This window comes from Pristiophorus japonicus, chromosome 9, assembly GCF_044704955.1.
Source record: "Pristiophorus japonicus isolate sPriJap1 chromosome 9, sPriJap1.hap1, whole genome shotgun sequence".
NCBI classification, from domain to species: Eukaryota; Metazoa; Chordata; class Chondrichthyes; family Pristiophoridae; genus Pristiophorus; species Pristiophorus japonicus.
Window position 1 is genome coordinate 93,007,633 of NC_091985.1, and position 12,490 is coordinate 93,020,122.

General features: G+C 45.0%; 1 protein-coding gene across 2 annotated transcripts in view; it reads left to right on the forward strand.

Annotated features, from left to right (window-relative positions):
• The first annotated feature begins 4,271 nt into the window (after positions 1–4,271).
• cfap36 (cilia and flagella associated protein 36) overlaps positions 4,272–12,490 on the forward strand; it is a 191,613-nt gene continuing 183,394 nt past the window's right edge. Inside the window, exons 1-2 of one of the 2 annotated variants that reach the window (XM_070889594.1) lie at positions 4,272–4,436; positions 4,735–4,799. In XM_070889594.1, the coding sequence (XP_070745695.1) occupies positions 4,343–4,436; positions 4,735–4,799 (159 nt within the window). In that variant the 5' untranslated portion in view covers positions 4,272–4,342. The remainder of the gene's footprint in view (positions 4,437–4,734; positions 4,800–12,490) is intronic. The other variant, XM_070889595.1, reaches the window with a different exon arrangement.

Here is a 12,490-nt window from a genome sequence, read left to right on the forward strand (position 1 = left end):
CAGATTCTGATGGTGCCGTCTCCCTTAAGGACTGGAACAATCGGACTGACCTGCTCATTGAATTCGATCGGCGAAATGATGCCCTCTCGTTGCAGCCTGTCCAGCTCGATCTCCACCCTCTCTCTCATCATGTAAGGTACCGCTCTCACCTTGTGATGGATGGGTCGCGTCCCCGGAATAAAATGGATCTGCACTTTTGCTGCTTGGAACTTCCCGATGCCTGGTTCGAACTGCGAGGGGAACTTGCTTAGGACCTGGGCACATGAGGTGTCGTCAACGGACGAAAGTGCTCAGATGTCGTCCCAGTTCCAGCGTATCTTTCCCAGCCAGCTCCAGCGTGGGGCCATCATCCGGTACCACCCAGTGTGGTAAATCGTGCACTGCTCCATCGTAGAAGATCTTTATGGTAGCACTGCCAATTACGGGAATCAGTTCCTTTGTGTACTTTCTAAGTTTGGAACGAATGGGAGTCAGGACTGGCCTTGAAGCCTTGTTGCACCATAACTTATCGAAAGTTTTTTTACTCATTATGGACTGGTTTGCGCCCGTGTTCAGCTCCATGGACACCGGGAGTCCATTAAATTCAACCTTCAGCATTATCAGGGGACACTTTGTGGTAAATGTGTGCACCCCATATACCTCTGCCTCCTTGATCTGAGGCTCTGGTTCGTCATGATCCACCGTGGATCTGTTCTCCTCTGCAACATAGTGGTTTGCAGGATTAGCAGGGTTTGCAGCTCGCCTGCACATACGTTGGAGGTGTCCCATTGTTCCACAGCCCTTGCAAACGTATCACTTGAAGCAGCATGAATGGAATCGATGATCACCCCCGCAGCGCCAACAAGGTATTAATTGCCCTGTATTCACCATCCTTGATGGCGGACTTGGAGTCATCTGCGGATGTGCAGCTACAGACATGTAAGTCCTGCCATGTACATTTCGATTTGAAAACATTACTTTGTTTACAGTACTTGCAGCAGCACTAGTGTGCTGGGAAATTTGTTTGGTATTGTCACTGGTGGAGATAAGTGCCTGGGCTATCGCTATGGCTTTACTCAAGGTTGGGGTCTCTACCGTCAAAAGTTTGCCAAGTATTACGTCATGGCCAATGCCAAGTACAAAGAAGTCCCTGAGCATATGCTTCAAATGTCCTTCAAATTCGCAATGTCCTGCAAGGTGCCTTAGCTCGGCGACGTAGCTCGCCACATTCTGGCCTTCAGACCTCTTGTACGTGTAGAACCGATACCTCGCCATCAGAATGCTTTCCTTCGGGTTTAGATGCTCAAGACCAATGTGCACAACTCATCGTATGACTTGTCTGTGGGTTTTGCTGGAGTGAGCAGGTTTTTCATGAGGCCATAGGTTGGTGCCCCGCAAACGGTGAGGAGGATCGCCCTTTGTTTGGCAGCGTTCCCTTCTCCTTCCAGCTCATTGGCCATGAAGTATTGGTCAAGTCACTCCACGAAGGTTTCCCAATCATCTCCCTCCGAAAATTTCTCCAGGATGCCCACAGTTCTCTGCATTGTTGCGTTGGGGTTTGTCATCGCATCCTTATCGCCAGTTGTTATGTCTTGGATAAGGAGTCAGACTAGGTACTGCAAGCTCAAAGTAAGTGTGACCGTAGTCCTTTATTACAGATCTCAGAGTGTCTCTCCAGCCTGTGAGGCCTTATATACAGGTGCTCCCAAGGGATTGTGGAATCCATTGGGACTCCAGGGGATAAGGCCTCTGGTGGTTAGACATGGTAATTACAGGTCTACGTAATTAGACCTGTAAGGAGGAACTGAGGGAAATCCTTATTTGTCAGGAAATGGTGTTCGGGAAACTGATGGGACTGAAGGCAGATAAATCCCCAGGGTCTGATAGTCTGCATCCCAGAGTACTTAAGAAAGTAGCCCTAGAAATAGTAGATGCATTGGTGGTCATTTTCCAAAATTCCATGGACTCTGGATCAGTACCTATGGATTGGAGGGTAGCTAATGTAACCCCACTTTTTAAAAAAGGAGGGAGAGTGAAAACAGGGAATTATAGACCACTTAGCCTGACATTGGTGGTGGGGAAAATGCTGGAATCAATTATTAAAGATGTAATAACAGCGTATTTGGAAAGCAGTGACAGGATCGGTCCAAGTCAGCAAGGATTTATGAAAGGGAAATCATGCTTGACAAATCTTCAAGAGTTTTTTGAGGATGTAACTAGTAGAGTGGATAAGGCAGAACCAGTGGATGTGTTGTATTTGGACTTTCAAAAGGCTTTTGACAAGGTCCCACACAAGAGATTAGTGTACAAAATTAAGGCACATGGTATTGGGGGTAATGTCTTGACGTGGATAGAGAACTGGTTAGTAGACAGGAAGCAAAGATTGGGAATAAAACCCTCCTTTTCAGAATGGCAGGCAGTGACTAGTGGGGTGCCGCAAGGTTCAGTGCTGGGACCCCAGCTATTTACAATATAGATGAATGATTTTAGATGAAGGAATTGAATGTAATATCTCCAAGTTTGCAGGTGACACGAAGCTGGGTGGCAGTGTGAGCTGTGAGGAGGATGCTAAGAGGCTGCAGGGTGACTTGGACAGGTTAGGTGAGTGGGCAAATGCATGGCAGATGCAGTATAATGTGGATAAGTGTGAGGTTATCTACTTTGGGGGCAAAAACACAAAGGCAGATTATTATCTGAATGGTGACAGATTTGTAAAAGTGGAGGTGCAACGAGACCTGGGTGTCATGGTACATCAGTCACTGAAGGTAGGCATACAGGTATAGCAGGCAGTAAAGAAAGCAAATGGCATGCTGGCCTTCATAGCAAGGGGATTTGAGTATAGAAGCAGAGAGGTCTTACTGCAATTGTACAGGGCCTTGGTGAGACCACACCTTGAGTATTGTGTGCAGTTTTGGTCTCCTAATCTGAGGAAGGAAGTGCTTGCTATTGAGGGAGTGCAGCGAAGGTTCACCAGACTAATTCCCGGGATGGCAGGACTGACATATGAAGAAAGACTGGATCGGCTAGGCTTATACTCACTGGAATTTAGAAAAATGAGGGGGGATCTCATAGAAACATATAAAATTATGACGGGGCTGGACAGGTTAGATGCAGAAAGAATGTTCCCGATGTTGGGTAAGTCCAGAACCAGGGTTCACAGTCTAAGGATAAGGGGTAAGCCATTTAGGACCGAGATGAGGAGAAACTTTTTCACCCAGAGAGTGGTGAACCTGTGGAATTCTCTACCACAGAAAGTTGTTGAGTCCAGTTCGTTGGATATATTCAAGAGGGAGTTAGATGTGGCCTTTACGGCTAAGGGGATCGGGGGTATGGAGAGAAGGCGGGTGGGGTACTGAAGTTGCATGATTAGCCATGATCATATTGAATGGTGGTGAAGGCTCGAAGGGCCGAATGTCCTGCTCCTACATCTATTTTCTATGTTTCTATGTTAACACCGCCTAATAGCCATAGCCTACAACTACAGCATTATGTGAGCTGTTTACATAGGAAGTTTCCATTAGAACTGATTACAGTCAACAGCAACTTGGATTTATATAGCGCCCTTAACGTAGTAAAATGTACCAAGGTGCTTCACAGTGCATTTAATGTTAAATGTTAAATGTTGAAATTTAATGTTAAATGTTAACATAAAAGCATGAGAAAAATTGTAATAATGGGAAGCCATTTAGTTGCTTGGGAAATTGGCACATTTACAAGGTTTTTTATAAGATAGAGCACAAAAATTCACTAACGTTTAAAATTCTTTGATCTGTTCAATATTCCAAAAATTCTTGCCAATAACTTTTTGAGTGGTTGTAGGAGAAAAAAGTTCTAAATTTCATATTTACTTTTGGGTGGAAAGTGGAGATTATATTTAAAAAATGCTTGCATTTATATCGTGTCAAAATGTCTCAAAGTACTTCACACATTTTTGAAAGCAGGGGCTGTGGCAATGTAGGTCCATCCTTCGCCTGGTGCGTGTCCAACATTATAAATTAAAAGCATTATTTTTGTATGAAGAGAGCATTACCCAGACACAGAGATGTGCCACTGTTGATATTCAAGCATACAACATGTTCAACAGAAAACACATACACGTATGTTTATGCAGTCTGTCATAATTGGCATTGTGACCATGGCCTTTCCTGCCCATTATTCAGAAGACATTCTGGAGGTTCATGCAATAGAAGAACAAGCTTGGCTTGTGCGTGCGATGACGAATCTGCTCATTGATCTGAAAAGAAGATCAGGCTGTTGCTCCTCTCAGTGCTGAGCCAGTTGGTTGCCATAGCAACATCTTAAGAGCAGCTTGCATCCGGGTACGTTGATGCCGAGCTGAGTTGCTTTCCTTTCGGCTCTGAAAATGGAAGAGTGGGTGGTGGAAGGGATCGCTGGTTTCCTCAGCAGCTCGTGTTGGACTGTTCCAGTCACTGATTTTATCGAACAAAACTGTGCAGGTGAGGAGCTATTTTGACGGTTTTTCTATATCGTTTATGTATTTTAATGTTTTTTTGTGGTTTGTGATGTAGCAGAGCTTTAGGCCTTCTGCGATTTGTCAACAACATTTCCGAGTCCACAGCGCTGTGCTGCTTGGGGTTAACGTACCATCATATCGTCGTTTAAATACGTGCCCACGTATTCACAAAATCTTAAAAATATGTTGCGAACACCGGAGCTAGAGACTTGAAAGGGGACACGAATGCGATGTTGATCAGGCAAACTGGTGTAAACCGTTTATTTTTTTTTCTATTTCAGTTTTTGATGATGAAGAAGAAAATAAATTATCTTATACAGAAATCCACCAAGATTACAAGGATTTGGTGAGTCCGTTTGCCTGTGATGGTATAGTTTAGTATCACTGATGAGATTATTTGTTGTCATTTACTTAATGCAGTCCATCAACGTTTTTGAAACCAGCAAAAACCAACACGATAAATGAGATGCTAGAAAAATAAGGAGTGTGTATTGTGCAGTATTTTGACTTTCCTGCTGATCTTGGTTTGGGTGGAATTTTCCTTCACGGGCACCATTAAACATAGAAACATAGAAAATAGGTGCAGGAGTAGGCCATTCGCCCCTTCGAGCCTGCACGACCATTCAATAAGATCATGGCTGATCATTCCCTCAGTACCCCTTTCCTGCTTTCTCTCCATACCCCTTGATCCCTTTAGCCGTAAGGGCCATATCTAACTCCCCTTTGAATATATCCAATCAACTGGCATCAACAACTCTCTGCGGCAGGAAATTCCACAGGTTAACAACTCTCTGAGTGAAGAAGTTTCTCCTCATCTCAGTCCTAAATGGCCTACCCCTTATCCTAAGACTGAGTCCCCTGGTTCTGGACTTTCCCAACATCGGGAACATTCTTCCCGCATCTAACCTGTCCCATCCCGTCAGAATCTTATATGTTTCTATGAGATCCCCTCTCATCCTCCTAAACTCCAGTGTATAAAGGCCCAGTTGATCCAGTCTCTCCTCATATGTCAGTCCAGCCATCCCTGAAATCAGTCTGGTGAACCTTTGCTGCACTCCCTCAATAGCAAGTACGTCCTTCCTCAGATTAGGAGACCAAAACTGAACACAATATACCAGGTGAGGACTCACCAAGGCCCTGTACAACTGCAGTAAGACCGCCCTGCTCCTATATTCAAATCCCCTAGCTATGAAGGCCAACATACCATTTGCCTTCTTTACCGCCTGTTGTACCTGCATGCCACCTTTCAATGACTGATGAACCATGACACCCAGGTCTCATTGCACCTCCCCTTTTCCTAATCTGCCGCCATTCAGATAATATTCTGCCTTCGTGTTTTTGCCCCCAAAGTGGATAACCTCACATTTATCCACATTATACTGCATCTACCATGCATTTGCCCACTCACCTAACCTGTCCAAGTCACCCTGCAGCCTCTTAGCGTCCTCCTCACAGCTCACACCGCCACCCAGTTTAGTGTCATCTGCAAACTTGGAGATATTACACTCAATTCCTTCATCCAAATCATTAATGTATATTGTAAAGAGCTGGGGTCCCAACACTGAGCCCTGCGGCACCCCACTAGTCACTGCCTGCCATTCTGAAAAGGACCCGTTTATCCTGACTCTCTGCTTCCTGTCTGCCAACCAGTTCTCTATCCACGTCAGTACATTACCCCCAAGACCATATGCTTTGATTTTGCACACCAATCTCTTGTGTGAGACCTTGTCAGAAGCCTTTTGAAAGTCCAAATACACCACATCCACCCGTTCTCCCTTGTCCACTCTGCTAGTTACATCCTCAAATAATTCCAGAAAATACGTCAAGCATGCTTTCCCTTTCATAAATCCATGCTGACTTGGACCGATCCTGTCACTGCTTTCCAAATGCGCTGCTATTTCATCCTTAATGATTGATTCCAACATTTTCTCCACTACTGATGTCAGGCTAACTGGTCTATAATTACCCATTTTCTCTCCCTCCTTTTTTAAAAATTGGTGTTACATTAGCTACCCTCCAGTCCATAGGAACTGATCCAGAGTCGATAGAATGTTGATCACCAATGCATCCACTATTTCTAGGGCCACTTCCTTAAGTAGTCTGGGATGCAGACTATCAGACCCCGGGGATTTATCGGCCTTCAATCCCATCAATCTCTCGAACACAATTTCCCGCCTAATAAGGATATCTTTCAGTTCCTCCTTCTCACTAGACCCTCGGTCCCCTAGTACATCCGGAAGGTTATTTGTGTCTTCCTTCGTGAAGACAGAACCAAAGTAAATTTTCAATCTTTGTTCCCCATTATAAATTCACCTGAATCCGACTGCAAGGGACCTACATTTATCTTCACTAATCTTTTTCTCTTCACATATCTATAGAAGCTTTTGCACGCGATGACCAGTTACTGCCCGGCTGCGCCCCCTTACCGCCCTGCGAGGAAAATTGCCCCGCAGGAGCGAGCTTCTCCCTCTGCCGCTCGGTGCCCCCGACAGCTTTTCCTGATGGGAAACTGCCAGTGGCTGGGCGGCACGACCGCCCTTAAAGGGGAGGGCGCAACGCCGCGGCCGCCATTTAAAAAAAAAAATCGACAGCCGACTCTGAAGTTGGCCTGACAATGGGTCCCGGGCCACTGACCCGGCTAAAGCCCTCACTGATGGCCCAGTGGGCACCACTAAAGTGACTGCAGAGCTCGCAGCGGCCTTCCCCTTTAATTGAAGGGGAGGGATGTTGCTGTTTATCAGCGTGGCGCTGATGACACTATCGACCTTCCACCCCACTCCTGATGCACTTCCGCCCATCAGCCACCCCAAACACCACCGCAACGAATTAAAACACACAAGAGGGCAATATCCCTCTATTATTTGCCCCATGGATTCAGGCGAAGAATATTCATTTAATTCGAATTATCCGCCCCAACAATTTTGGTCCCTCAATATTCTAGTTCTTAATCTTTAGATTGCTAAACTGGTTCTGGGAAATAAATTTTATTGGACCAACCATTTTTTGAAAATTTTCAGTTTATGCACTGGTTCAGAAACATAAATGTATATAACAGTAATAAAGCTGAGTTTATTACTGTAATAGTAAACCAAAAAATAAAGACAATTTTAACTAAAAAAGTAGATTCTTGCACTCATCCTATGTTCTTTTTCCCCTAGTTTTCTCCTTTCACCTACTTTCTTACCCCGACATTATTTTTCTTTTCATTTCTTTGATTCCCTCTTGTTTCTCTCTTCCCTCCCCTCATGCCCTCATCTTGTCCATGAGACCCCCCTCCTGCTCTTTCTACCTTATTCCCATTTAACTGCTGATCATGCAACTTCCCTTCCTGGCCCACATGATAGCTGATATTGTAAATGGTTCCCTTTCATCTGGCACTGACCCCTTCCCTTTCAACTCTTCTGTCATCAACCCCCCCCCCTCCCCGCACAAAAAAAATACACCCTTGACCCTTCCGTCCTTGCAAACTCTCACCTCCTCTCAAAACTCCTTGAAAATGTTGTCGCCTCCCAAATCCATGCCCATCCACAACTCCATGTTTGAACCTCTTCAATCAGTTTCTGCCTCTGCCACAGCACAGAAACATAGAAATCATAGAAATGTACAGCACAGAATAAGACCCTTCCGCCCATCATGTTCGTGCCGGCTGACAAAGAACCATCCAGCCTAATCTCACTTTCCAGCTCTTGGTCCGTAGCCTTGTAAGTTGCAGCACTTCAAGTGCATATCCAAGTACTTTTTAAATGCAATGAGGGTTTCTGCCTCATAGTTCAAGCATAATCTCCCTGCTCTTATATTCTGTGCCTCGGCTAAAACAGGCAAGTATCCTGTATGCCTTCTTAACCACCTTATCTACCTGTCCTGCTACCTTCAGGGATCTGTGGACATGCACTCCAAGGTCCCTCTGTTCCTCTACACTTCTCAATGTCCTACCATTTATTGTATATTCCCTTTATTCCCAGTACAACAGTGACTACACTCCAAAAGTACTTTATTGGCTGTAAAGTGCTTTGAGACGTCCGGTGGACGTGAACGGCATTGTATAAATGCAAGTCTTTCTTTTCAGGCCGAGAGTTTCAAACCCCCTCCACCTTCTGGATAAAAATATTTATCTTCAAATCCACTCTAAACCTCCTACCGATTACTTTAAATATATGCCCCCTGATTATTGACCCATCTGCTAAAGAAAATAGGTCCTTCTATCCACTCTATCTAGGCCCCTCATTATTTTATACACCTCTATTAGGTCTCCCTCAGCCTCCTCTGTTCCAAAGAAAACAATCACAGCCTATCCAATCTTTCCTCATAGCTAAAATTCTCCAGTCCAGGCAACATCCTCGTAAATCTCCTCTGAACCTTCTCTAGTGCAATCACATCTTTCCTGTAATGTGGTGACCAGAACTGCACACAGTACTCTAGCTGTGGCCTAACCAGTGTTTTATACAGATCAAACATAACCTCCTTGCTCTTATATTCTATGCCTCGGGTAATAAAGGCAAGTATTCCGTATACCTTCTTAATCACCTTATCTCCCTGTCCTGCTACCTTCAGGGATCTGTGGACATGCACTCCAAGGCATGTGGAGTGCATGTCCACAGATCCCCTACACTTCTCACCATTTACTATGTATTCCCTTGCCTTGTTAGCCCTCCCCAAATGCATTATCTCCCACTTCTCTGGATCAAATTCCATTTGCCACTGTTCTACCCACCTGACCAGTTGATTGATAATTTCCTGCAGTCTATAACTTTCTTCTTCATTATCAATCACACAACCAATTTTTGTATCATCTGCAAACTTCTTAGTCATACCCCCTATATTCAAGTCTAAATCATTGATATATACCACAAAAAGCAAAGGACCTAGTACTGAGCCCTGTGGAACCCCACTGGAAACCACCTTCCAATCACAAAAACATCCATCGACCATTACCCTTTGCTTCCCGCCTCTGAGCCAAATTTGGATTCAACTTGCCACTTTGCCTTGGATCCCATGATAGGCTTTTATTTTTGTGACCAGTCTGCCATGTGGGACCTTATCAAAAGTCTTGCTAAAATCCATATAGACTACATCAAACGCACTACCCTCATTGACCCTTGTTACCTCCTCAAAAAATTAAATCAGGTTAGTCAGACACGACCTTCCCTTAACAAATCCATGCTGACTGTCCTTAATTAATCCGTGTCTTTATAAATGAAGATTTATCCTGTCCCTCAGAATATTTCCCAATAATTTTCCCACCACCGAGGTAAGGCTGAATGGCTTGTAATCACTCGGTCAATCCTTTTCTCCCCTTTTAAACAACAGTACAACGTTAGTGGATACATTGGTTGTAATTTACCAAAATTCCCTGGATTCTGGGGAGGTCCCAGCAGAATGGAAAAGCTGCAAATCTAACGCACCTATTTAAAAAAGGAGGCAGACAAAAAGCAGGAAACTATAGACCAGTTAGCCTAACATCTGTGGTTGGGAAAATGTTGGGAATCCATTATTAAAGAAGCAGTAGCGCAGGACATTTGGAAAAGCAAAATTCGGTCAGGCAGAGTCAGCATGGATTTATGAAGGGGAAGTCATGTTTGACAAATTTGCTAGAATTCTTTGAGGATGTAACGAACACGGTGGATAAAGGACAACCAATGGATGTGGTGTATTTGGACTTCCAGAAGGCATTTGACAAGGTGCCACATAAAAGGTTACTGCACAAGATAAAAGTTCACGGGGTTTGGGGTAATATATTAGCATGGATAGAGGATTGGCTAACGAAAGAAAACAGAAAGTAGGGATAAATGGTTCATTCTCAGGTTGGCAATCAGTAACCAGTGGAGTGCCACAGGGTTCAGTGCTGGGACCCCAACTATTTACAATCTATATTAACGACTTGGAGGAAGGGACTGAGTGTAACGTAGCCAAGCTTGCCGACGATACAAAGATGGGAGGAAAAGCAATGTGTGAGGAGGACACACAAATCTGCAAAAGGACATAGGCTAAGTGAGTGGTTAAAAATTTGCCAGATGAAGTATAATGTTGGAAAGTGTGAGGTCATGCACTTTGGCAGAAAAAAAATCAAAGAGCAAGTTATTATTTAAATGGAAAAAGATTGCAAAGTGCTGCAGTACAGCGGGAGCTGGGGGTACTTGTGCATAAAATACAAAAGGTTAGTATGCAGGTACAGCAAGTGATCAGGAAGGCCAATGGAATTTTGGCCTTTATTGCAAAGGGGATAGATGGTGTGTAAAAGCAGGGAAGTCTTGCTACAGTTGTACAGGGTATTGGTGAGGCCACACCTGGAATACTGCATGCAGTTTTGGTTTCCATATTTACGAAAGGATATACTTGCTTTGGAGGCAGTTCAGAGAAGGTTCACAAGGTTGATTCCAGAGATGAGGGGGTTGACTTATGAGGAAAGGTTGAGTAGGTTGGGCCTCTACTCATTGGAGTTCAGAAGAATGAGAGGTGATCTTATCGAAACGTATAAGATTATGAGGGGGCTTGACAAGGCAGAGAGGATGTTTCCAATGATGGGGGAGACTAGAACTAGAGGGCATGATCTTAGAATAAGGGGCCGCCCATTTAAAACAGAGATGAGGAGAAATTTCTTCTCTAGAGGGTTGTAAATCTGTGGAATTCGCTACCTCAGAGAGCTGTGGAAGCTGGGATATTGAATAAGTCTAAGACAGAAATAGACAGTTTCTTAAGGGGTTATGGAGAGCGAGCATGGAAGTGGACCTGAGTCCATGATCGGATCAGTCATGATCGTATTAAATGGCAGAGCAGGCTCGAGGGGCCGTATGGCCTTCTCCTGTTCCTATTTCTTATGTTCTTATGTTAGCAGTCCTTCAGTCCGCTGGCACCACACCTGTAGCCAAAGAGGATTGAAAAATAATGGTCAGAGCCTTTGCTATTTCCTCTTTTGCTTCTCTTAACAGCCTAGGATACATTTCATCCAGGCCTGGGGATTTATCCACTTAAAGCTGCTCAACACCTCAATACTTCGTCTCTCACTATGTTTTTATTTCATCTAATATTTCACACTCCTCCTCCCTGATTGCAATGTCTGCATCGCCACTCTATTTTGTGAAAACAGATGCAAAATATTAATTAAGAACGATACCCACGTCTTCCATATCAAAGTCACAAATGACATCTTATGTGATTGTGGCCATGGTGCATTATCCCTCGTCATCCTTCTTGACCTGTCAGCAGCCTTTTACATGGTTGGCCACACCATCGTCCTCTAACGCCTCTCCTCTGTTATCCAGTTGAGTGGGACTGCCCTCGCCTGGTTCCTATCTATTCAGTCATAGCCAGAGAATCTCCTGCAATGGCTTCTTGCCTCCTGAAGTCCCCCGAGGATCCATCCTTTGGCCCCCTCCTATTTCTCATCTACATGCAGCACCTCACGACATCATCCGAAAACGCAATGTCAGATTTCACATATGCTGACTACATCAAGCTTTACTTCACTACCACCTTTTTCAATCGCGCCACTGCCTGTGATTTATCCTGCTGCTTATCCAACATTATCCAGTATTGGATGAGAAGAAATTTCCTCTAATTAAACATTATGCATCCCTGATTTGCTTAGCCCCACCATCGGTGGTTGTGCCTTCAACTAGGCCCCGTGTCTAGGCCCCAAGCCCTGGAATTCCTTCCATAAACCTCTCCGCCTCTCTATCTCTCTCCTCATCTCTATGGGCACAAGTTTTGGACCCCCGCTAGAACGGCGTGCATCGGAGAGGCCCACCTAATTTGCGCCGAATACTCACCTCGCAATTCTCTGATAGCTGTAGGCCCATTTCCAGGTCGACGCAGTGCAGCAGGAGCTCTGGGGGCGGAGCTACAGCCCTGCAGCAAAAACAGTGCCGGCAGCTGCATGCATGCGCAGTGGAGGCTGCGCGCGTGTGCAGTAGCTCCTGGCCCTCCCAGTGCGTCCTGTCTTTGGGCGACGACCCTATCCCAAGCCGAAGGGACGTCGCCCCTATCCCGGGCCGAGTGGCCTGACACATCTTACCTCGGCGGCGGCGGGGCCTACCTGGC